This window comes from Peromyscus leucopus, unplaced genomic scaffold, assembly GCF_004664715.2.
Source record: "Peromyscus leucopus breed LL Stock unplaced genomic scaffold, UCI_PerLeu_2.1 scaffold_772, whole genome shotgun sequence".
Lineage (NCBI taxonomy): Eukaryota > Metazoa > Chordata > Mammalia > Rodentia > Cricetidae > Peromyscus > Peromyscus leucopus.
In genome coordinates, this window is record NW_023505698.1 from 74,634 (window position 1) to 99,758 (window position 25,125).

The following is a 25,125-nucleotide window of genomic DNA, read 5'->3' on the forward strand; positions in this document are numbered from 1 at the left end:
CCATGGCCCTTAACTTGCAGGTGGAATGTAATTGGGCCAAATCTTGCTAAGACAAAGTCACCTAGGAAGGCACCCAGGGAATGCACAAGTGTAGGGTGTTGAGTAATCCCTATCATGGCACTGGGAACAAGGTGGCCCTGGACCCTCACCCACTCCTGCTCTTTGGCTTTGGCCATGCTCATGTGGTCCAGCATCAGATGCTAATAGTCCCTGATAGAGTAGCTCCCTAAGCACAGAGCTTGAGCCTACAGGGGCCCAGCTCTTCCTGCAGCAGATTGTTGAGCACCACAGCCTGCTCGGAGGCCAGAAAGGGCTCTGAGGATGCAAGTGATATGACCATGGTGGCATGTAAAGGCCTCAGGCAAGCCAGAGCTTTGCATCAGCTGTGCCCCAGGTGCCCCAAGCCTTGGAGGGCGGGACATGAAGAGGACGTGAGGTGATGGTGGGGCTGGCACACAGAGGCCCATGGCAAGGCTTGCCCCGACACACTTCACACCTGGATGTGAGAAGTGTGCCTTGGTTGGAGCAAAACCTTGGATGGGAGGAGCTTGTAGAGGGTCTGGGCCTCAGGAAGAGCACAAGGTAGAGGGAGGAGTGGCAAGCTCGGGTTATGGTCAAGAGGTTTTACACCTGTCACATCTCCTTAAGCTACAGGAAGATGGCCAGCGTGGACCTTCAAGGACAAAGTGCACCAGGCACTTCAGTTTCTATGTACATTGTTGTTAAGCCTCATCATGGCATACAGCCACTCAAAAAGCAATAAGACTCATCTGAGTCAGAAATTTCTCTTTAAATTATGTCATTATCAGTTAGTTTCAAGTTCTGTGCCTTATCTCTTCAAAAAGTCATTTGTCTGTCAAAGAAGCCTTCAATCAGCGTGAGACATGTAGGCTGATGTCTGGGACCAATGGAGACCTTCATTCTTCAGTTGGTTAGTGAGTGTTGGCATTACAACCTGTCCTCTAGGCTCCCTGAGGCAGGTGAGGCAAGCCAGCAAGTGTGTGCATTGGGCCCTTACACCTATACTGGATCCTGGCCAGAAAATATCATCTAAAACTAATAACAAATAAGCTATCTAATAAAATCAATTTCCAGGCATTATGAATGACTAATATACTATTTTAACTTGAAATAAGCTTCATTAATAGAGCACACATCAGTGTCTTCCTCTGGGCTCTGTGAATGAGCACAGTGTGCCATTCATACACACCCGTGAACATACATGACAAAGATGCAACATACATGAAACAGATGTAACATACTTAACATAAGTTGAAAACACACACACACACACACACACACACACACACACACACACACACACACACGCTCCCACTGATGTAGGTGTGTGGGATTTAACTCATTGCAAATCTGCTGTTTTGGATGGTGACATGACTGCAATCCTGCAATTGGAGAAAAGAAAATGTGGTTAAGGCATGAAAAATTACTGTTTTGAAACAGCTTATACCTTTTATATTATACCAAAAGAGAGCTTTGTGTGACCTAGGCTAGAACACATAACCTATGTATGACAGGGGGTTCCTAAAATTACTCTCCTGATACTAACTCCAAAGTGCTGGATTATAGGCAAACACCATCATGGCAGATTTCAGTTATGCTGGAAAATGAGTCCAGGGCCTGGTGCTTGAAACAGAAAAGAAAGCTGAAATTTCATTAGGTCTTATTTTACTGTTAGGATCAGGAGTATGATGCAAACTATATACAAATACACACACACATTTATTATGATACATAGAAAACACACACACAGAGTTCTACCACTTGGAATTAGCACTCTGATCTCAGGACCTTAGCCTTCTTTGAATCTCTGTGGCTGCATCCCTCACTCATATTTTTTTTATAGGACTGGGTTCTGGTCTTTCCACTATGTTGCTGCATTTATTCTGAATCAAAGTGGATGGAAAAGTGCAGGCTAATGTGAAGTAAAGTGCCAGAATCTCATTGATCTGAGGCCCTGAGGCCTGATCACACTAAATGTGTATCAGAGATACAAACTGGGAGAAGAAACCATCTTCCTAGGCAAGTGAGCACAAAACTTCAGAATGAAATGTGCTTAATTTTATCTATTTTACATGGCTTTTTTCTTGACATTGAGATCACCGATTGAAACCTAGTAACTGATATTGATGAATAACAAATTAATAAGTAGTAAGCCTTGAATAAGCTAATGGATTCTACACTGTGTGGGTTATTTCTTTCCCCCATGTTACTGGGCATGGAATCCAGGGCATCAAGCATGCTGAGGACACACTCTGCCCCTAAGTCCACCCAAGTCCCTCTTCCTTTATTCTCTCAACAGCCTGTAAAGTACATAGTATTAGTATCCCCAGTTATCAGGAAAAATGATCCAGATGGCCAGCACCCTCAAAGGCAGTAAATGACCAGGTTGCAAATATGAGAAACTGATATCCACAGCCCACTGCTTCCTAAATACACGGTTATTATGGATTCCTACGAAGGAGAGTGATGAGGTTGACCTTCCGTGAGGATCAAAAGGATGTTCAACCATATCAGCTCTATGTCCTGGCTCGGAATATGGCCTCGATTTCTTGTACACAGAAGAGAGCTAAGTCCTGCTTATGGGAATGGAATCCTCTCTGGAGGCACAATGATATCTCTTTTAATCCATAAGATGTTAGTGTTAAAATTGAAACTCTGAAATGAGAAAAAGTAAAATCACAGTCAAGCAGATATCCCCCCCAAGTCTCCTTCCTATCTGTCCTCTCCATCTTTTTTTTTTTTTTTTTTTTTTTTTTTTTGAGACAGGGTTTCTCTGTGTAGCTTTGCACCTTTCCTAGAACTTGCTTTGTAGACCAGGCTGGCTTCGAACTCACAGAGTTCCGACTGCCTTTGCCTCCTGAGTGCTGGGATTAAAGGTGTGCACCACCACCACCCAGCTCTCCTCTCCATCTTTCTCCTGTCTCCCTTCTTTCCTTTTCTTTTTCTCCTCTTCCTCCTCTCCTTTCTCTTTCACCTCTCTCCCTTCTCCCCTCCTCTCCTCCTGTCTCTCCTCTTCTCTGCACAGCTCTTCCTCCCTCATAGACCATGTGGAACTAACTCCTCCTCCTATTCCTAGTCATCGCCATCTTTGTCCTGTTAGACCTTGTCTTCTTTTTTTATATCTCAGTCACCCTCCCTCCCCTTCTCTTTCTTCTCCTCTCCCTTTTTTTTGTCCTCCTCTTCTTTCCTCCCCTTCTTCTTACCCCTGTATGTGTACGGCCCTTTCTGTCTGTCTCACTGTCTCTGGATCCCTTTCTTGAACATTGACCTAATGATGCAAAGGAACTCAATAGTGGAAATGAGAAGGAAGAAGAATCAAACAAAAAGTTAGGTCTATTAGGAAAATCATTGTGAGGAACAAGGTGGGGGTGTGCTGAAACCAGGGTTCAATAGCCTCTGTGAGACAATATCCAGAGTACAAACTTTTATTTTTTTTATTTTATAATTTAATTTAATTTTACATATCAGCCACGGATTCCCTTTTCCTCCCCCCTTCCCCCACTCCATCTTCCCCCCCAGCCCACCCCCATTCCCATCTCCTCCAGGGCAAAGACTCCCCTGGGGATTGAGTTCAACCAGGTAGATTCAGTTCAGGCAGGTCCAGTCCCCTCCTCCCAGGCTGAGCCAAGTGTCCTCTGTATAAGCCCCAGGTTCCAGACTGCCAGCTCATGCACTGAGGACAGGTCCCGATCCCACTGCCTGGATGTCTCCCAAACAGTTCAAGCTAATCAACTGTCTTACTTATCTAGAGGGCCTGATCCAGTTGGGGGCTCCTCAGCTATCGGTTCATAGTTCATGTGTTTCCATTCATTTGACTATTTGTCCCTGTGCTTTTTCCAATCTTGGTCTCAACAATTCTCGTTCATACAAACCTTCCTCTTTCTCACCAACTGGACTCCTGGAGCTCCACCTGGGCCTGGCCGTGGATCTCTGCATCTGGTTCCTTCAGTCATTGGATGAGATTCCTAGCATAAAAATTTGGGTGTTTGGTCATCCTATCACCAGAGTAGGTCAATTCGGGCTGTCTCTCGACCATTGCCAGTAGTCTATTGTGGAGGTATCTTTGTGGATTTCTGTGGATCTCTCTAGCACTTTGCTTCTTCCTAGTCTCATGTGGTCTTCATTTATCATGGTCTCTTATTTCTTGTTCTCCTTCTCTGTTCTTGATCCATCTATTACAAAAGAAAGCAGGATGATTCATTGCTTTCCCAAGATTAGCTCTGCTGAGGAACTCAAATTAACATGACATTGGGAATGATAAGAGATGACACTCGTATGCAGTGTCCAGTGTGGAATTTCTTTAACCTCTGGCTCTTGAGGTCACTTCTTGAGGATGGAACCCAGCAATGGTGTCAGCACATCTTTTAAGAGCAGCTGGCATTAATTAGAAATGTGCACCTTAAAGGGAGGCTTTCATAGCAATCACTTCACTCTGGATATTACTTCATTTTCACAGTGTTCTGAGCCATGGAGCATTTTGCTCTTGTAACTTCCAGACCTGAATCCTACATACTCACTGTTTATATTTGGGTGCACACACCACTGCAATGGATTCCAGCAACATCTTCTGGTAACAATAATGAGTGTGTAAATCCACACTCAACAAGAAGCCTGTCTGGGTTGGATGGGTCTGAGAAGACAAAAGAAGCCAAGAATTCCCAGTGAGCCTCATGCCTGATCACAAAGGAAGGCAGTCCTGAGGAGCTTCAACAACTGTTTCCCACCATGATTCCCAAAATCGTGCCAGGAAAATGCTCTGATCTTCTAGGTGGAGAAGGAAGAAGGCATTATCTCTTCGGTCTTCCTGATCCATAAAAGTCCAAATAATCTGAAGCTCTCCAAATTACTTCTAAGCTGGCCCCTCCCTGAGGACAAGATCCCTTTATTCATCCATGCCTAGTTATACTGACTGTCTAAAGAGAAACTCTCCAGCTCCTGCCAAGCCCCAGCAGTCCCGTAGCCCACTTATGAAATAAACACACAGACTCTTATATTATTTAAACTGTTTGACCTAATGGCTCAGGCTTCTAGCTATCTAGTTCTTACATCTTAAATTAACCCATTTCTATAAAGCTATACCTTGCCACATGGCTCGTGGCTTACCAGTATCTTACATGTTGGTACACATGGCGGTGGCTGGCAATGGCTCCTGACTCAGCCTTCCTGTTCCCAGTATTCTCTTCTCTGCTTGTCCTGCCTTTATTTCCTGCCTGGCTACTGACCGATCAGCATTGTATTTATACAGAGCGATATCCACAGAACTTCCCCTTTTCTTTTTTTTCCAAAAAGGAAGGTTTTAACTTTCACATAGTAAAATTACATATAACAAAAACAATTATCAAGCAAGAATTACAGTTACAATATCTAGTCTATTTATAATATCTAGTCTATTTGTATTTGGCAAAATTAAAGAAGATATCCTATCTATCCTATACTTGTGAGTCTAAGGTTTCATATCTAACTTATCTTTTATTATAACTAAGGAAAATTATAATTATCTAGTCTTCAACTATATCAAAGAACTCAGAAGGATATCATATTACCTGAGAAATGGAAGAAGGATGCAAGCAATTTTCAGGAGTCTTGCAAGAGTAGACAGAGACAGCTGGCAGCCTGGACAGTCACCTAATGTTCCTTTGTAAAGTTGAGGCCTCTGTCTTCAGCCCACAGGCCTAGAGTCTCTCAGTTACTTCTCTCTGTGTCCTATAGAGTATCTGGCAGTCTCTTCTGTGAAGCAGGAACCTGAAGGACCATTTATCCAAGCAAAATTCAGTGGTCACTTTCTTATGGGTACTGCATGTCCAGTTGATCAAGCAGTCCAGGCAAGAACAGTTTCTTGCCCAAATGGCTACTTTTGCCAAGGTGAAGATAAACTCCATATTGAGTGTCTTCCATGCCCATCCTCCTCTCTGAAGTAAATCAGTGCTGTCAGGAGCAGACATGTCTCACTGTCCAGAAAGTCTAAATTTTTAAAACATTTCAAATGCCATATTCTGTATGTCTTGAAGTGTTTGAATATTACCTACCTAATTGAATTATATCTATGTATACCTAGAAAACAACATGACTATCATAGAATACTAATTATTAATCTGTATTTCTTAATTATCCATTACATTCTAAATGAGTTACATAAATATAATACCTCAAACGAGAATAGAAATATATATACAGTATAACAAAATTAAGTTTAAACTTGTATTAATAAACTAAAATCCATATCAATGTAAAATATTTTTATTTTTACAAGTTTCTCTTTAAAAAGTAGATTCAATAATCTACCCTTTCATCCTATCATATCTATATCATATCCCTTTTCTTCTTTAGAAAGAGATTGCATTTATAATCAACCCGATTTAAATAAAAATATTGGTTTTTCTCTGTCCCACACCAGAGGGCTCTTCTGATATGGGACAAAAGAATCTCCCAACTTTTTTTTTAAAGCAATGTTTGGGTTTAGAGAAGGAGTGAGCCAATTCCATCTCCAAAGCCAGTTTGGTGTATTTGGGAATTTGGGTGTAGCTTCTCATACTACTTCCTGCTGGATGGGGGCACTGTATCTTATGGGGACACAAAGAAAATTTTAGGATTATGGAGTAGTCTGTGAGTGTGTATTGTCTGAGCCAGTTGCCTTGAAATCATTCTGGATGTTGGATCATCTGGGCCATAGTGTCATCAGAGACCTTTCATAATATCTTGACTGGTCAAACCTGATGTATCTTAACCTGGAACAAATCCATATCCTCTGGTTTTATGTAGAAACAAAAGTAGAGCCTCCTTTCCAAAGCAACAAGTAACCATTCCAAGTTTTGTCCTTCACCATCTAACTTAACCTCCACTTTCCTTCTGCTAACAGCAGACTCTGATTCCATCTTCACCCAGAGTTCCCATGACTCCTTAAAACATCAGTTCAGCAGTCTCTCAGGGTCTTCTGCTCCATGTCTTCAACCCTGCCTCTGAGATCTCCCTACATGATTTCTCCCTATGTGAAGAGGAGCCCCTTCTGCCCTTCGGGTATGGTAATGTACTCACTACTGTCACATTATCTTACCCCTCTTTCCTTTTCTCCCCTCCCCTCCTTCACTTGCTCACCAGGTGTAAACACACATCAAACAACTGCATGCCAGAGTAGGGAGGAACCTTGCAGATGTTAAGGCAAACAAGCCAGATGTAAAAGTCATATATCTATCCATTGCATTTCAGGACATAAGCAGATATGAAGTACTGATAGCATGGAGGGAGGCACACTTAGGAGATGAACTCTATAGAAACCAAAGAAGAGATGGTTAGAGCAAGAGGTAGATCAATCTCAGAGGAAGGAATTAGGAAAGATGGACCAGGTTCTCAGCAAATTCCTGTTTCCTCAAGGAGTCATTAAACTATGGTGTTCATATATGTACAATACAAATAAGCTATATTTTAAAATATGAAGCACTTGTAAAACTAAAGAACATCAAAGAAAAAACTAAAATGAAGAAAACAAAAAACAACAAGACAAAACCATGATGAAACCATTTCCCAGTTCTTATACATGTCCGTACTCTGTTAACCACTTCTAAAAAGAGTAGCCTCCATCTCTCTGTGTCTGTGTCTGTGTCTGTGTCTGTGTCTGTGTCTGTGTCTGTCTGTCTGTCTGTCTGTCTGTCTGTCTCTCTCCCCCCCCCCCAGAATCTATGGCCTACATAGATGTAATCTTCAATATGACAGTCCTGACAAGCTCCACAATAGCCATAAATTCATCAAATGTCATTGTTTTCAAGTCACAGTCTGGCTGTGTAGCACAGGTTGGTGCCAAAGTCACCATCCAGCAAGCCCACCTTCCTGAATGCTAGGCTTCCAGGACTGTGCCAGTACACCGAGCTTTCCATGGCTTCTTTAAACCTTGCAGTCTCTGCCCACCAAGGCCTAAAAGTCATTAGCCAACATCCTCAATGAGCTCCAGCTCCAGCATGAGATCTGGATCCTCTTCTGCTGGAGCCTGTCCCTGGGTCTCATACTGAACTCATTCCCCCACTGTCCCCGCTGTGTGTCTTCTGTGAACCCCATAACCATTTCTCCTGCAGCCTTGTGTCTCTGTCTTCCCCCACTGTGTTCCTGCTCTCCTCATTAGATCTCCTCCTCAGCTGTCAGCCAATCATTTCTCTTGCTGTCAACACTCCTTATTTACCAGGTTTTCTGGGCCAGCTCCATTCAGAAGTCACAGTTTCCTCCCCTGCCTTCACTTGGCTTCCCAAAACCTCCTTCCAACTGCCAGCAAAAGCCCCACAGATGTGATATCTCACAAGTGCCTTAAATTCCCCAAGGTAGGACTGAACCCCACTTCGAAAGTCTGTCTTCCTCTAGATGCCCCACTCATGCTTATGCCATCCCCATGGGTCCAACTCCAAGCCTGCCCCGTCACAGACTTGACAACCCCTATTCCTCAGCCCCTGGATCTCTGAAACCCCACATTCCTGTGCACATGGCCATCACTCTCTCATTGTCATTGGAAGTTACCAGCCCCCAAATGTTAACTGACCTCCTCACTGTTACCAGCCTTGTCACTCCTTCATTTTACCTTCTGAGTCTGGCTTTGATCACATCATTTTTCTGCCCAAAACACCCAGAGAGTTCTCTCTTTACTCAAAAGCAGGTCTGTTCTTTCTGCCACACCGGACAATGGACAGCATGGCTCTGAAGGGTCATGTCAACACAAATCTGCCATCCTTTTCTAATATCAACCACAAATCCCAATGGACAGACTGCTCACCGATGCAAGAACCCTTCCCCATGGAACTCTCCTTGGGCTTCTTTGTAAATCATTAAGTCACCTCAAGTGGGACTCTTCTTTCCAAGAAACCCACAGTGCCCTGTATTTATCCCCTGAAGAATAGAACGGACTCTGCCTCATCGAAACTGGTGCTCATTTTCTGTATGATCTCCAGGCACAAAAGGACAAATTTCCATCTGCCATGGTATATTATTGTTAGGCAAAGCAGTAAGAATTTATGCAACTGAAGCATGAAGATACAGGAGACTGCTTCACATATCAGCACTTCCCAAGCTATGAGTACAAAAGTACTTGTGATCTCACAAAACCTAGAAATAACCACCTGATTGTGGTTTATACCTGTCCCATTCTAAGAGAAACCGCATGTTCTGTGAGTTTGAAGCCATAAAAATGAATCATTCAGAAGAATACTCTAAGGAAGGAACTATATTTCCTTCAAGATCACCACAAGCCTTCACAGCATGACCAGCTACTTGAAAATCTTGCATGCAGGTGCTATTTTGGTATGCACAAAACAAGTGCTTCTCCATAAAGACAAAATGCAATCATTAGAATGAGTTGTCTTGACTTAGTTAAAATACATCCAGTCATACAGCTTTTAGGGACATGGTCTCTACACCATGTTCTCATGCATCCTAGGGAAGCTATCATTATTCATCTATTCACAAGATATTGGAACTTTGAAGAATTACTTTGAGTAAGAGATAAAATTAGAAGAGCTGGAAATACACCAGAAAATGTGCCTTTGACTCAAGGCTGGAACACTGGTGACTGCTTGTGCTCAGAGACAGATGATCTGGAAAGGATTGACTCTGTACAGAGAAAGAAATAGGCAGTGTGCTTAGAAGAAGACCTGCCACAGGGAGGTCAGTTAGCTTACATGAATCCAACCTAAGGTGAGAAGCCCCAGCTCTTCTTGAATAAAAAGGAGTTCCTCCTCATTCTCAGCATAACAATAATCAGGCTCTCCATTCTGCATAGGGATTATAATATGAGTGACTTGATATTCTTCCCTTACCTGACAAGAGAAAACAACTTGTTACAATTCCCTGGCACTGTCAATCCTACTCTCTCATAACACAAGTAAAGGAAGCCCCCACCCCAGTGAGTGACTCTCATCCTTCTCCCTCACCTCAGTGTTTCTCCACCTGAAACACTGCTCCAGTGCTTTGCTGGGTACTGTATGAAGGCACAGAGGATAAGATGAACCTGACATGTCCCTCCTAGCACATCCCAGGACTAGGGTCTTCCCTGCAGCAGCCCAGTAGGCCTGCATGAGGGTCTTGAAGTGTTTAATTTATATTCCAAGACTTACCAGAGAATAGGTGATCAGACCAGGCTACAAAAGGAATTGAGTCCTCCTCCTTTTAAAATTAGTCAATATGCCTATCTCCATGTCTCACACCAGACATTCTGCATGGCAGCCTGCCTGCTTTTACTTCAATGTCTCACTCTGTATGTGAGCCAGGTTTGAACTTGCAAGAAACCTCCAGCCTCAGTTTGCCAATGACTGGAGTTACAGGCATTAGCCACCACTAGAGTGAAAATTTCTAACTATACCATTGAAACAAATTGCTCAGTTCAGGGGACGCTGAAAAGCAACCAATTGCAAAATCATCAAATTCCAAGTGGCCAGGCCTTGTCATCCATGGTTCCTTCTGTGGAGTGATATGTATGGACATGGCCCCAGGATATGTTTTCTAGGAGTCATGGGAATGTAGCTAGAGTTTTTCTGGTCCTGCCTGGCCCACAGTCAAGACAAATCTCTCTCACCTACCAGTCTCACATCCACTCAGACCCCACCAAGTAAGCATATAGAAACTTACATTATTTATAAACTGTATGGCCATGGCAGGATTCTAGCTAGTTGTTTTTATATCTTAAATTAACCCATTTCTACTAATCTATAAATTGTCATGTGGCTAGTGGCTTACTGGTATCTTAACATCTTCTCATGGCAGTGGCTGGCAGCATCTCTTTGCCTCAGCCTTCTACTTTCCCGGAATTCTCTCTCTCTCTCTCTCTCTCTCTCTCTCTCTCTCTCTCTCTCTCTCTCTCTCTCTCTCTCTCTCTCTTGTCCCACCTATAATTCCTGCCTGGCTAATGGCCAATCAGCACTTTATTTATCAATCAATCATCCACAGCATGGGAAGCCAAGGGGGAAGAAACGGTCTCAGATCAAGGAGTCTTCATATCTTTACCAGTATCCCGCATAAGACTCCACATGTTTCTATTCCTTTTTTGGTATTGTTCTTTGCAGAAAGCAGGAACTGATCCCATAAATCCTCTGGAAGGACCACAGGGCAGAGGCCTTTGGAGTTCAGAACTGCAATGGAAAGGAGAAAGAAGTCTGAGGTTACAGGGCCTGGTGTCCCTGAGCAGAACTCAGTCTGGTAGCCTGGAGGAAAAACACAAAGTCATTGGTATTCTCTCCAGCAGCCCCCCTCCCCATGATGGAACCACAAAATAGGCAGGGAGTTTCTTCTCCAAGCTCTGGCCACAGCTGAGTGGTAGTTGTGAGCATGGTCTTTACTGTCAGTGGATGGAACAACATATTTCTGGGTGTGACCTTGAGTTGGTTGCAAAGAAATTTCTGTGTAGGTTCACAGACTCAGTGGGCAAAGGGCCCTCTCAACTCTGGTGGGTAACATGGAGACTAAACAGGACAAACAGACAGAGAAATGTAAACTTCTGCTGAGTCCCTCCTGGGACAGACATGTCTTCTTTATCTGTGGTTCAGATCTCCAGGTCTGCTGGCCACTGGACTCTCAGGTCTGGACTTAACGTTTCCCTGGGTCCTCATGGGTCTTGAGACTGAGTCTCATGAAAGTGGCTTCCATGGTCTGTACCTTTCAGACTTAGGCTGAGACAAACTACAAGTATTGCAGAATTTCCACTTGAAGAAAGCCTGTTGTGAGCATGCTCAGTCATGTAGACCATTTCCCCCAAGAGCTGTGAGGCCACAATAAACCCCGCCAGATTTCAAGAGGTTGCAGTTGCATGAAAGCATACACAGAGATTTTCTCAAGGTCATACCATCACAGACTGTCACTAATAGGGCATGTCGTAGGGATGGAGGAAACCCTTGAGACCCTGGAACTACAGGATCACCCGTGGCACATACCACCTAGAGAAGTTGCAGCCTCAAATCCAAATGTGAGTGAAGATGGTACACTTAGCCCATCAAAGTCCCAAGGACAGATGGCTCCACTTAGCTGGAACCAGTCATCCCTCTCCTGGTTGTTTTTCCAGTCCAATAGGAACTGAGCAGCTTACCCCTGCTTCTTCATTATATTATACAGATGTGTAGATTGTTGAGTACACAAGCTCACAGCTGGGAAAGGCCAACTCTCTCACCTGTGCCTAATTGAGACAGATCATTGTAATTTGGCTTGCAGCTTCTCCTCATTCAAGAAGAGAGTTTGACACTTGCAAGGCAAGACAAGAATCAACCAATACTTTAGAAACATCTGAAAAGCTAGCCTTGGTGATGCATACTTGGAAATTTAGCATTTGCTTGCTGAGGTGGCAGGATCTCAATTCAGACCTAATCAGGTTTTAAAGCCAAATTATACAAATGAAAATTAAAAAATAAAACATGAAATAAATTAGCTGAGATATTTGAGAACTTTTTTCTGCAATATTTGTAATTTCCCTTTTAAAATCCTTTATGTATGAACTGTGAGTGTGTTTGCACATTTCCATGATCTGTGTTTGTTTGTCAGAATGTGCACGTTGATGTGTGAGCAAGGATGCACAGGTGCTTCAGCACATCTGCCTTCATACTCCTTAGCATGATGTCTTCAGAGTGTGATTTTTAGGCTCTTGGCTTTTTCAAAAACGTTATTTATAGTCTGCAATACAAAACAGAAATGGAGAATTAAAACAGTTCTAATGTCAGAAAAGAGAATAAGAAAACAAGTGGGGAGAGGCAGCAGTATCTCATGCATGACTTGAACCCCATTCCCAGCCATCCCTCTCCTCTGCACTGCTATGCTGAGGCAGCATCAGCTCCCCTCCTACCCATACTTCCTGCCTGGCTATTGGCCAATTAGTGTTTTATTAAACCAGTGTACAAAAGCAATATCCCACAGCATCCAAAAGATTCTCACTGGGGAAATACATTGCTCCTAAGGGTAGGCTGCATGCCCGCCAATATATAGCCAACAGAATAAGACCTCAGCCTCATCATTAGAGGCTCCTTGTCTCATAATATTATGTCAGTGTTTTCCCTAAAAAACCAAACAAACAAACAAAAAAACAAATTCTATCTTCATATTTTTATTTTACTTCATTTTAATTATAAATCTTTTTTCTCTCTTTTTCCCCACAGGACCTTGGTGCATACAGCTTCCGTTTTGTATTTTGTGTTATTCCTGAGTTTGAGAACAAGTGGGTATCTACATCTGCATCTGGTTCTTGTGCCTTTACTTGAACTCTCTTCCTTCTGTTTGTTTTTTGTGTTTTTTCTATTCAAATGTGTCAGTTTTTGTTTAATCTTATTATACTTTATTTTATTATTATCCCTTGGATGCCTGTTGGTTTTCTAATAAGAGACAAGAGGTGGATCCAGATAGGAGGGGAGGTAGAGAAGAAATGGGAAGAATGGAGAGAGGGAAAACTATGATTAGGACATATTGTGTGAGAAAATAAAATCTATTTTCAATAAAAAGAAAGATAAAGAAAAAATTTAAATTAATAAAAATAAAGTTCAGAGAGTCAAAGGCTGCCATGTACTGGGACTTAAGACCAGAGGAGTTCAAAAGTGTGTCAAGAGTAAGGGATAGGAAAATTGAACCAAGAATTGCTAGTATCTTCCTCCTCCGTGCATTGAGAGCCTGACATGTGGAGGTCCAGCTTCCTCTCTGATCTCCTGCCCCAGGAATAGGACATAAGTAAATGTGAAAGGGTATAGGACCTTGATAGTAAAAACTCTCTGTAGATTCTAAAAAATGTTGAGGTAAGAGCCTTAGAACAAAGTTTCTCTCTGTGTGTGTATGTGTATATCTGTCTGTCTGTCTTGTGATTTTTGTCACAAGATGTAAGTTTTCAGATGTTTCTGCTGTCATGCCTTTGCTCTGCCATCACAGACTCTAACCTTCTGAGACCATAAGCCAAATCCATGATTTATAATAACTTGCTTGGTTATAATGCTTTGTTGTCTTTGTTTTCCATATGCATATTTTTTTTAGTATATTTGTCATCTCCTTAGGAATTCTCAAAATATTGAGAACAAGCAACTTCTATGGTGATATTTTATTTGTATTAAAATGTTATTTGTATGTTAATAAATAAAGTTGCCTGGGGGTCAGGGCTATTAGCAAGCCATAGGAAAGCTGGGCAGTGGTGGCATGCGCTTGTAATCCCAGCACTTGGTAGGCAGAGCTAGGTAAGCTAGGTAAGAACAACTCCCTGTGTGTTCAGGGATACAGCCAGTATTGGATACACATGCCTTTAATCTCAATACCAACCATAGAAAACCTGGAGGTCTATACAGACAGGTCATGACGAGGCGGTCATGTGGTTGGGTTTACAACCAATGAGAAGGCAGAACAGAAACTCTATTTAAAGACTTTAACACAGGAAGTAGCTCTGGTTCGGAGAGGTAGGACCACCGCAGGAGGAAGGGTAAGGTTTTAGCTCTTAGCTCTGACCTCTTGGCTATCTTCTTTGCATTGGTTCTGTGTTCCTTATTTAATAAGATGGTTGGTTACATCTACAAACTTCTATCAAGGGTATCATATGTAAGCAAGTTCTCTCTGAAAGATCAGGGGAGAGCAAGGTTTTCCCAGAGAAGAAAGGAGGTGTTTCACCTCATAAGAAATAGAACAGAAAGTCCTTCAAGTGATGAAAGAATATCAACTAGCAACCCAAAAATCATATGAAAGTGGAATTTATTGTAAAAGTAAGAATGTTATCCAATTCAGAATATTGAAATATTGTAATGGTGCTGCATAAATAATTTGCTAGTCTATTTAAAAAGCTGAAAAACAAAAATATTGAAAATAACTACTACCAAGACAATTCAACAGACTTTTAATCTCAGTTTCAAACTGTGGTGGCAGTAACAAACCATGAAGGAGACTATCAGAAGAAAAGTTAAATTTGCAGCTTGGATCTTGAATTTAAAATTGAACATTATAAAATGTTTCACTAAATTCTCATGATCACTGTAAGGAATAACCTGTGCTAGATGCATCAAAGGCAATCAGAACCAAGCCACAGCTTGCCTTTCTCCAAACCTTCAAACCTTGTGTAAGAAAATGGCAGGAACAAGAAGAACTGAGAAAGGGTCTGAAACAGTGGGCAGCACAGAAGGCAGCAGTCTGTACCCAGCAGTACAAATTGCTTCAAATTCTAATGGATAAGATGATGATGCATGAAAGAGCTGGAGACTCTTTTCAAAGAACACTTCCTTGATGCACAAAATAAATAAAGAAACAGATTACACAGCACTTCACAATAAATTAATACAATTTTGTTCTTGGACTGTTTCCAAGAGTAAACCCTTGTCTATGGATAATCGCTTTAATGATTTATTTTTATTTTGTGTGTGTTTCTTGTCTGCATGTATGTCTGTGTACCACATGTGTACAGTGCCTATAGAGGCCAGAAGAGGGCACTCTATTCTTTGTATCTAGGGTTACAGATGGTTGTGAGTGACCCAGTGGGCACTGAGAATCAAACCAGGGTGAGAGATCTTTATTGCTAAGCCATCTCTTCAGCCCCTAGATAATTACATTAAATGACAATGAATTATCAAATAAGAAGATATAGAATAATTAAATGAATAAAAATATAAGATCCAATGATATGCTACATTCAAGAGACAGATGTTAAGGCTCTATATAGGCAGAAAAGGAATGATGGGAAATGAAACCCATTTAAATTGTCACCAAGGTTGAATGGAGATGTATTTGCATACAGCATGCAAAATATTCTTTAAAGCAAAAATATAATATAGATCAAAACAGAAATAAATAAAATAGGCTCATGGAGAACAGTTGAAGATATTAATAAAACTAAGAGCTGTGTTTTGAAAATACAAACAAAGTTGAAAATATTTTAGGAAATAAAAAAGAAAGGAAAAGTCAAATAAAAATATAAATGAAGACAAATGATACCACAGAAATGTAAAGGTTCAAGAGAGATGATTATTAACACTTAGAAAAAGTCAAACTGGAAAGCCTGGAAGGAAATAATAATCTTTCAATATTCATAAATAGAGAAACAGAACATCCAAATATATAAATAGTGAATTGATGCAATCACTGATTAATTATCTTCTTACAGATTGGAGGTGGGATGTCCAAAGGGCACAGGTGTCACAGGCTTTGTCACCATGGTGATGCTCTTAGGAGGAGCAATGGGGCTTGAGGAACTGAGATCCCAGTGCAGAACCTTAGATCATGAAGGCTCAGATCTGCTTCAAAGCCTCTTGTGGGACCCCAGTCTCTCACTCATCTTCCTGGCTTATGAAATGAACAATTTTTCCTACCACGTAACCCTGCCAAAATGTGCTGTACATCCCATAGTCCCTAAACTTGGTGGTAATTAATACTGGACTAGGACTGCCAAAAATAAGTTTGTTTCTTTATAAGAAACAAAAAGATAAACTGTGTTTCTTTATAAGTTAATTATTCCAAGAATTTCATTATAGCAAGCAGAGGCTGACTATGACAGATACAATGAAGAAAAGACCAGGATATAATGATATCACTGTTTCATTGTACCAAGTGCTTTTAAAACAACTAGTGCAAATCTCTTTCAATTTCTTCTAAAATCTCAAAAAATTAAGATCATTTTAAATTTTCTTAAGGCATAATTACACTTAACCAAATGAGGCAAAGGTGTTGCAAGAAAAGAAAATCACAGGCAATCAGTATCCTAGGTGAACCCTCTGAGTGTAATAGCAGCAACAGTATCCAGGACCTCATTAAAGTCATTGTGCACTGTCATCAAGTGGGACTAATCATTGAGTTGTAAAATCCTTCACCATCTGCAAATCAGTAAGAGATACATCATGTCCTTAAGGTGGAATGAAAATCACAGGATCAACTCAATACGGGAAAAAAAGCACATGATAATATCCATGTCCTTTCAAATTTAGGTACCTTAACAATATAGGTACAAATGAAATACACCTCATCTTCCTGAAGATCCTCTCTAGCAAGTCTGAAGCTAACATCATCATCAATGGTAGTAGGTTTCCATATGACACTTTCAAAGACCTTTAGTATTAATTATTCCTCCCTATGTTCCTTCCTCTACCATGCTCTTCTCATTCCCCCAAACATTTAATCTTTCCTGTTCCACTTTCCCTTCTATCCTTTATGATGTTATTCTTGACTGTGTTGCAGCAGATAGCAGACAGAATTTCCTGTAGAGACAGGAATGCCCTATACAGAAGATATCTGTTATATTACACTTAACTGTATTTACATAAGTAAAACTTCACCTGAGGCAAATATTCACAGGATTATCATCCGCCATGTCATTTAGTTTGTCTCTGTATTTATATTCATATTGTATTCATATTTTCAGCTAATTCGAACACTTCTTCCCCTTAGGATTCCTTGGCAAGTGTTTTGTTACAGCACCAAGACAAGTAATTATACATCCACAAAACAAATGACCATGAACCATCTCATCCTCTTGTCTCTGTGACCATGTGGAGGGAATTCCAATCATATGGGGATTTACTCTCCAGGTGTTAAAGATGAACCATTTAATGAAAGCATTTAGAACAATGTGAAAACATCGTGGAAGGTTGATAAATTGAAACTATCCTTTAAACTTTGTGGATGTTAGATAAAAATGAGTGTCTCTTAATTATATGGATAGGAAATCTAGAGTCTGTTTATTTAACCTCATGTTACATTCCTCATAGTGTGCTTGTGATTTGCAGTGTTCCAGAAGCATGGAGACCGCTCATGTCCCTGATGTAGTCAGGTAAGATATGAAGTTTACATTTGGAGAGTTATTTAAGTTACTCTAGGGATGCAAAGAGGTGAGAGAATTCTACCTTAATGGGATTAATTTTGTCTAGCATTTAATTGAGGGTCACTAATAGGTAAAAAATTAACAATATTACTTTTCTATTAGGATAAACAGCTATGTTGCACAAATCTTAGTTTTGAAGACTTTGGTGCTTTTCTCCAGACTCACAGGAGGGGGCATCTCCACTCACATCTCCTGTCAGCAATCCATCAACAGGAAAAATGCAACGTGCTGTCTGCAGGCCTTGGTTCCTTCCGTCATCTTCTCCTTTCTTCTTTCCATTTCAAAACGGACCCTTGAGCAGATGAAGAAAGGGAGGCTTCAGAAACTGCTGAGACTCTTAACTGAAATGATTGTCAAGGGGAGGGGAAGGGTTGTCACTGACAGAAGAGATGCTGGAAAAAAGGAACACAGACTATGAAATGTTACCTCAGTTGTGATTTTTATTTTAGAAAGTTATCTATGGGTAGAAAATGATAGTTAATTATGTATTTGTTTAGTTTTATATGTAGTTATATATTAATGGTGTATTTAAGACTTCTGGGGCCTTTTTATTTATTAAATTATTTTGCTCTCACTTTGGCCTCTTTTTCCCAGTGCTGGAGACTGAACTCAGGTCCTCACACATGTCAGACAAGCACCAACCACTGAGATGTGTTCACCTCTCTTTTACTCTCTTATGTTTTATTAGGGGATGAGTTCTTTCTTAGTTGCACAGTCTAGTGTTGAGTCCACTGTCCTTGAACATGAAATGCTCCTGCCTCAGTCTCCCTAGAAGATGGAATTACAAACTTTATTTGTTTTGCCTCCTGTAACTCTTTACGTACACTTTAAGCAACAAAGAGCAAATATAAGGTCATTTCATACAAAATATACATATTCAGATCAATCTCTTCTACTTTTGGAATTTCTGTAACACTGTTTTTCTACTCATTTATGTTAAAATAGCAGTGTTGCTTCTAAATATAGGAAACTTTATATGTTAACAATCTTTATATGTTAAAATTCTTTCCTGGGTTTTCATGGCAACTAAGGGGTAGATTATATGGATTAGCTTATGAAACTTCTATTAGTGTTTTATTGTGATTGGTTTAATTGTAAGACAGCTAAATCTCATTGTAAAGGCTGAGTTTGCATAGTGTATTTTTCTGTCCATGGACTTGATCCAATTTCAAAGTTTTTATAACATATATATATTTATATTTAATAATAGATTTAAATATATATATATTTAATTTGAGGATGTCTGGATTATTGTGGGATACTAGTTTAAGATATATTATATTTGTTTATGCTGTGCAATATTTGTTTAATGGTGCAAAGGTGTGTTGCATTCATTTAACTATGTAAAGCTGTGTTACTTTGCCTGCCTAAAACACCTGATTGGTCTAATAAAGAGCTGCATGGTCAATAGCTAGTCAGGAGAGAGAAACAGGCGGGGTTGCCAGGCAGAGAGAATAAATAGGAGGTGAAATCTAGGCTCAAAAGAAGAGAGAAGAGGGAAAAAGAAAAGGAAAAGGAGAGGAGGATGTCAAGGGTCAGCCACACAGCCAGTCACAGAGTAAGAAGGAAAGATAAATGTGATATATATACACATATATATGTGTAATAAAGAAAAGCAAAAAGCACAGAGGCAAAATGTGGTTAAAGAGAAACAGGATAATTTAAGTTAGAAAAGCTGGCTAGAAATAAGCCAAGCTAAGGCCTGGTATTCGTAAGTAAGAATAAGTCTCTGTGTATTTATTTGGGACCTGGATGGCAGACCCCCAAGGAGTAAAAAAAACAATGCCCCCAACAAAAAAACAAAACAGCTACACTAGATGTTCAGTGTGATTTTCATATGTGTTTTGAGGCTGTCTTGTCAATTATCTATATGTGTTATATTTTCTTTTGCATTGTCAATTGAAATGTGTCTTCCATTATTTCTTCTGGGTTTTGTTTGTTTGTTTATATGTAAAAAATATTTACTTTCATGTTAACTTTGTCTTTTTATATTACCTAATGATTTTGTTGTGAATACTAAATTTTTGGTGTTTTTGAGACAGAATAACCCTTTGTTCCTCAGACTGGCTTTGGATTCATGATCCTCCTGTTACAAATCTCAGAGTTCTGGGATGACCTGTGTGCAACACCACAGGCATGGAGATTAACTGATGCTTCGATTTGATAGGTTTTCAAAGAACTCATAAGATACCTTGTTAATGGAGTTTATCACTTTTGTTACTGTGTGTGTGTGTGTGTGTGTGTGTGTGTAATTTGTTATCTGGTCTAGGTATTTTGGCACTAGAGCAGTTTCAACACAGCAGCAGAATTATCTCCCTCCTGATCTGGGAGTAAAGCACTTTAATGTTTTTCATTTCAATGAAGTTCTGCCTCTGACAAAGGTTCATCTCTTATTATCAAGTAGCTTTCGTGCTAAATAAGTATCTGTAAGTTCATGTTTATTATTTGGCCTTGAAGTTTAATTAAGAATTTTTAATTTTGTGAAGTATCATTACTCACTCTATATCATTAAGCATCTTTTCTGCATCTGTACGGAAAATGAAGGCTTTAATTAATCACTATCTTCAAATCTCAGTACTCTTGGAACTTGCATTTCATGATGTACAGTAGTTAATTTGCTCTTGGGATCAATTTATAGCTATTTGCCATTAAACTATTTCCAGATATTTTGCTGCTGAATACATTAGTTTGGATCATTATTTTTACTACAATTTTTGAAATGAGCTTTCATTTTGCTTGCATTATTTAATGAATATACTTGTTTAAAAATATTTTAGCTTGATTATGTAATGTTTTATTTATTTACAATTAATTTGGAGAAATTTTGATATTCCATTTTGTACATTGTTTTTACTCATATGTTAATGTGCACTATCATTTTTATAACATTTTAAAATAGCTGGGTCTTCTCAGTGTTTTTTGTAGTTTTCAAGATTATTTTGATGAGAATGTACTCACTATTTCTGTTACTTATTTGGGAGGACTCTAATTGGATTTAGTGTGCTATAAAGTGCAGCAGGTTTTACACATTACTTGAGTTTATTAAAATGGTACATCTTCTATCATCAAAGTTCAAGGTTGATATGTTGTATAATTGGTCTAAGTTTAATTACAGGAGGTGGGTTAAAGTCAGCTATAATTAGTATGCCTATTATCTTTTCAATCTTTTCAGTAAGTGTCACTGTATTTAAGAGGCTCCAAATAAGAATTCCCAAGCACCATCCTTAATACTTTTCTCTGTCCCTGCTGCATCAAGCATACCACTGGACAGGTGTCTCAATCTCATGCACACATCTCCATTTCGTCATCTTCACTTCATCATGCAAGCATCTTCTCCTGCTTTGTCCCCAATGACACTAATGGCTAACTTTTCTACTCTGCTCAAAGCTTGAATTGTGAGCTGGGCGGTGGTGGCGCACGCCTTTAATCCCAGCACTTGGGAAGCAGAGCCAGGTGGATCTCTGTGAGTTCGAGGCCAGCCTGGGCTACCAAGTGAGTCCCAGGAAAGGCGCAAAGCTACACAGAGAAACCCTGTCTTGAAAAACAAAAAAGAAAAAAGAAAAAAAAGAAAAAAAAAAGCTTGAATTGTGATTAAATATTAAAAACCTTGTAACTGCATCATAACTCCAGTAATGTTCTTATTATTATCAATGTGGCCTCCTTCAACTCTGGATGAATTCTTATAAAATTATACATTCCTATAAAATTCAGTGTATTTCTGCAGTTCCTATCTCCATTTCCCTGTAGCTAGAGAGAATCCCGCCAAACCTTGGCAGTCCTATAGCCCACTTATAAAATAAACACACAGAGGCTTATGTTATTTAAACTGCTTGGCCATTAGTTCAGGCCTACCATTGTCTAGCTCTTACACTTAAACTCAGCCCATTTCTGTTAATCTGTATGTCACCACATGTTCCAAGGCTTTACCTGCTGTCTTTACAAGCTGCTCCCTGGATGGCAGGCTGGCATCTCCTCCAGCTTCCACTTCCCAGCCTCTCCTCTGTTTTTCCCACCTATCCTATACTTCCCTCCTGGCTACTGGTCAATCAGTGTTTTATTTATCAATCAATCATAGCAACATATATTCACAACATACAGGACATCCCACAACACTTCCCCTTTTCTGTTTTTTTTTTAAAGGAAGATGTTAACTTTAACATAGTAAAATTGCATATAACAGAACAATTATCAAGCAAAAATTACAGTTAAAATATCTAGTCTATTTGTATTTGGCAAAATTAAAAAAGATATCCTATCTATCCTATATTTGTTAGTCTAAGGTTTCATATCTAACTTATCCTTTATCATAACTAAGGAAATGATAACTATCTAGTCTTCAACTACTTCAAAGACCTCAGAAGGATATAGTATTGCCTGAGAAATGGGAGAAGGATGCAAGCAACTTTTGAGAGTCTTGAGAGAGTAGACAGAGATAGCTAGCAGCCTGGACAGTCATCCAAAGTTCTTTTGTAGAGTGGGGCATCTGTCTTCAGGCCACAGGTCTAGAGTCTCTCAGTCACTTTTCCCTGTGTCCTGTAGAATGTCTGGCAGTTTCCTCTGTGAAACAGCAACCTGAAGGACTATTTTTCCAAGCAAAGTTGGGTGATCACCTTCCTATAGGTCTTGCATGTCCAGTTGATCAAACAGTCCAGGCAAGGACAGTTTCTTGCCTGAATGGCTATTTTTGCCAAGGTGAAGATAAACTCCATATGGAGTATCTTTGATGCCCATTCTCCTCTCTGAAGTAAATTGGTGCTGACAGGTGCAGATATGTCTCACTGTCCAGAAAGTCTAAATTTTTAAAAATATTTTAAATGCCATATTCTGTAGGTCTTTGAAGTGTTTTAGGATTACCTGTCTATTTGAAATATATCTATGTATACCTAGAAAACTTAACTAACATGGCTACAAGTATGATTATTGTAGATGACTAATTATTAATCTATTGCTTAATTATCCATCACAAATTTAAATGTGCTGTACAAACACAATACCTTAAACAAGAATAGAAATATACACACAATATAACAAAATTAACTTTAAATTTGTATCAATAAACTAAAATCTATACCAATGTAAAACATTTCAAACAAGTTCTTGCTCTTTAAAAGTAGGTTCATTAATCTGCCCTTTCATCCTATTATGTTAATCATATCCCCTTTTCTTCTTTAGAAAGAGATCACATTTATAATCAACCCGATTTAAATAAAAATATTGGTTTTTCTCTGTCCCACACCAGAGGGCTCCTCTGATATGGGATAAAAGAATCTCTCAACCTTTTTTTTTTTTGTTGTTGTTGTTGTTAGCAATATGTTTGGGTTTAGAGAAGGAGTGAGCCAATTCCATCTCCAAAGCCAGCTTGGTATATTTGGGAATTTGGGCGTAGCTTTTCTTACTACTTCCTGCTGGATGGGGAGCACTGTATCTTATGGGTACACAAAGAAAATTTTAGGATTATGGAATAGTTAATGAGGCTGTATTGTCTGAGCCAGTTGCTTTGAAACCATTCTGGATGTTGGATCATCTGGACCATGGTGTCATTGGAGACCTTTCAGGGGGTCTTGGCTATTCAAACCTGATGTATCTTAATCTGGAACAAATCCATAGCCTCTGGCTTTCTGTGGAAACAAAAGCAGATTCTCCTTTCCAAAGTAACATATCCTTAGATCCAAATTTTGAAGTCAAGGTATCTTTAAAATATACATATTGGCATAACTCAACAGCTTTTCTGATCAAATTTTTCTGCAGTTAAAAATCCCAAAGACAACACAGTCCAGATTCTCTGTGTCATATCCATCTTTATGTGGCTTATTTTTTATACTACCTTTATTGTCTCTTTAAAGACTTTATTTTTCAAACTATCTGTTTATATAATTGCATATATTCCTTTTTCTCTCTCTTTCAAGCCTATGTACATTTTTATACATATTATAAACCATTTAAAGTCTTGTTCCATCTGAATGTGCCTTATTGTGTAACTATTGTTTTAAACCGCAATGGTTAGTACTAAAGCAGAAGTCTTGGCTGTTAGCTCTGCCCAATTTAGTTTTTCAACATGGTGGAGATAATTCACTGCTGGCACAGGGAGCCATAGGGGGTATCTTCTTCTATCCAAGCCACGTGTAGCCCAGAAACCCTTCAATATCTCTCTCTCTCTCTCTCTCTCTCTCTCTCTCTCTCTCTCTCTCTCTCTCTCTCCCTCGCAAATGCTAAATCTACCACACAGCAGCCGCGTAATGTGAGGCTTGGAAAAGTCTCCTTCCTGCCATAGTGCCAGTCAAGCTCTCATGCCATGAACCCGCCATAGTAGCTCAAATCTGCAGGTTGCCACTAATTTGAGAGAGACAACTAGGAAGCTGTTTTTAGCTCCGTTTTAGAATCTTCTTTTCTTTCTTTCTTTCTTTCTTTCTTTCTTTCTTTCTTTCTTTCTTTCTTTCTTTCTTTTTTTTTTTTTTGTTTTGTTTTTTTTGAGACAGGGTTTCTCTGTGTAGTTTTGTGCCTTTCCTGGAACTCACTCTGTAGCTCAGGCTAGTCTCCAACTCACAGAGATCCACCTGTCTCTGCCTCCTGGGTGCTGGGATTAAAGGCATGTGCCACCACCGCCCAGCTTTCTCAGGTTTTAGGTGGAAACTCTTGCTAACCCATTGGGCACCATTTGTAGCTAGAGGGTTTCTCTCAGGGTCCTGCCAAGCCCCAGCAGTCCCATAGCCCACTTATAAAATAAACACACAGAGGCTTATATTATTTAAACCTCTCGGCCATTAGCTCAGGCCTACCATTGTCTAGCTCTTATACTTAAGCTCAGCCCATTTCTGTTAATCTCTATGTCACCATGTGTTCCATGGCTTTGCCTGCTATTTATACATGCTGCTCCCACCTATCCTATACTTCCTGCCTGGCTACTGGCCAATCAGTGTTCTATTTATCAATCAACCATAGCACCATATATTCACAACATACAGGACATCCCACAGCAATCTCCCAAACTATGTTACTCATCTACCTCCTCTATTTTTATCTCCCCACCCCCTGTGTCCCTATATCCCCAATCCCTCTTACCCCATCTCTCCCCATCTCCTAGCCTTCTCTAGTTCCATCTGTAGGTCCTCTCTCTCTCCATGTCCTGACCCCCACTTTGCTTCCCCTCTATATCCCCAATCCCTCTTACCCCATCCATCTACCCCATCTCTCCCCATCTCCTAGCCTTCTCTAGTTCCATCTGTAGGTCCTCTCTCTCTCCATGTCCTGACCCCCACTTTGCTTCCCCTCCTCTCAACTGCCATCATTGACTAACCACTCATAATGGGGGTCCTTACCTCAGACTCAAAGCA

At 40.0% G+C, this 25,125-nt stretch overlaps 1 protein-coding gene across 1 annotated transcript; it reads right to left on the reverse strand.

Moving 5' to 3' along the window:
- Positions 1-1,360: 1,360 nt before the first annotated feature.
- On the reverse strand, positions 1,361-11,205 carry LOC114708973 (STAM-binding protein-like; the record flags this gene model as incomplete). The annotated part of the gene is made up of 4 exons (XM_028892594.2): positions 1,361-1,403; positions 4,539-4,651; positions 9,672-9,809; positions 10,993-11,205. Coding segments are annotated over 4 exons (507 nt in total), but the record flags the coding sequence as incomplete, so codon positions are not given.
- Between the last annotated feature and the right edge of the window lie 13,920 nt (positions 11,206-25,125).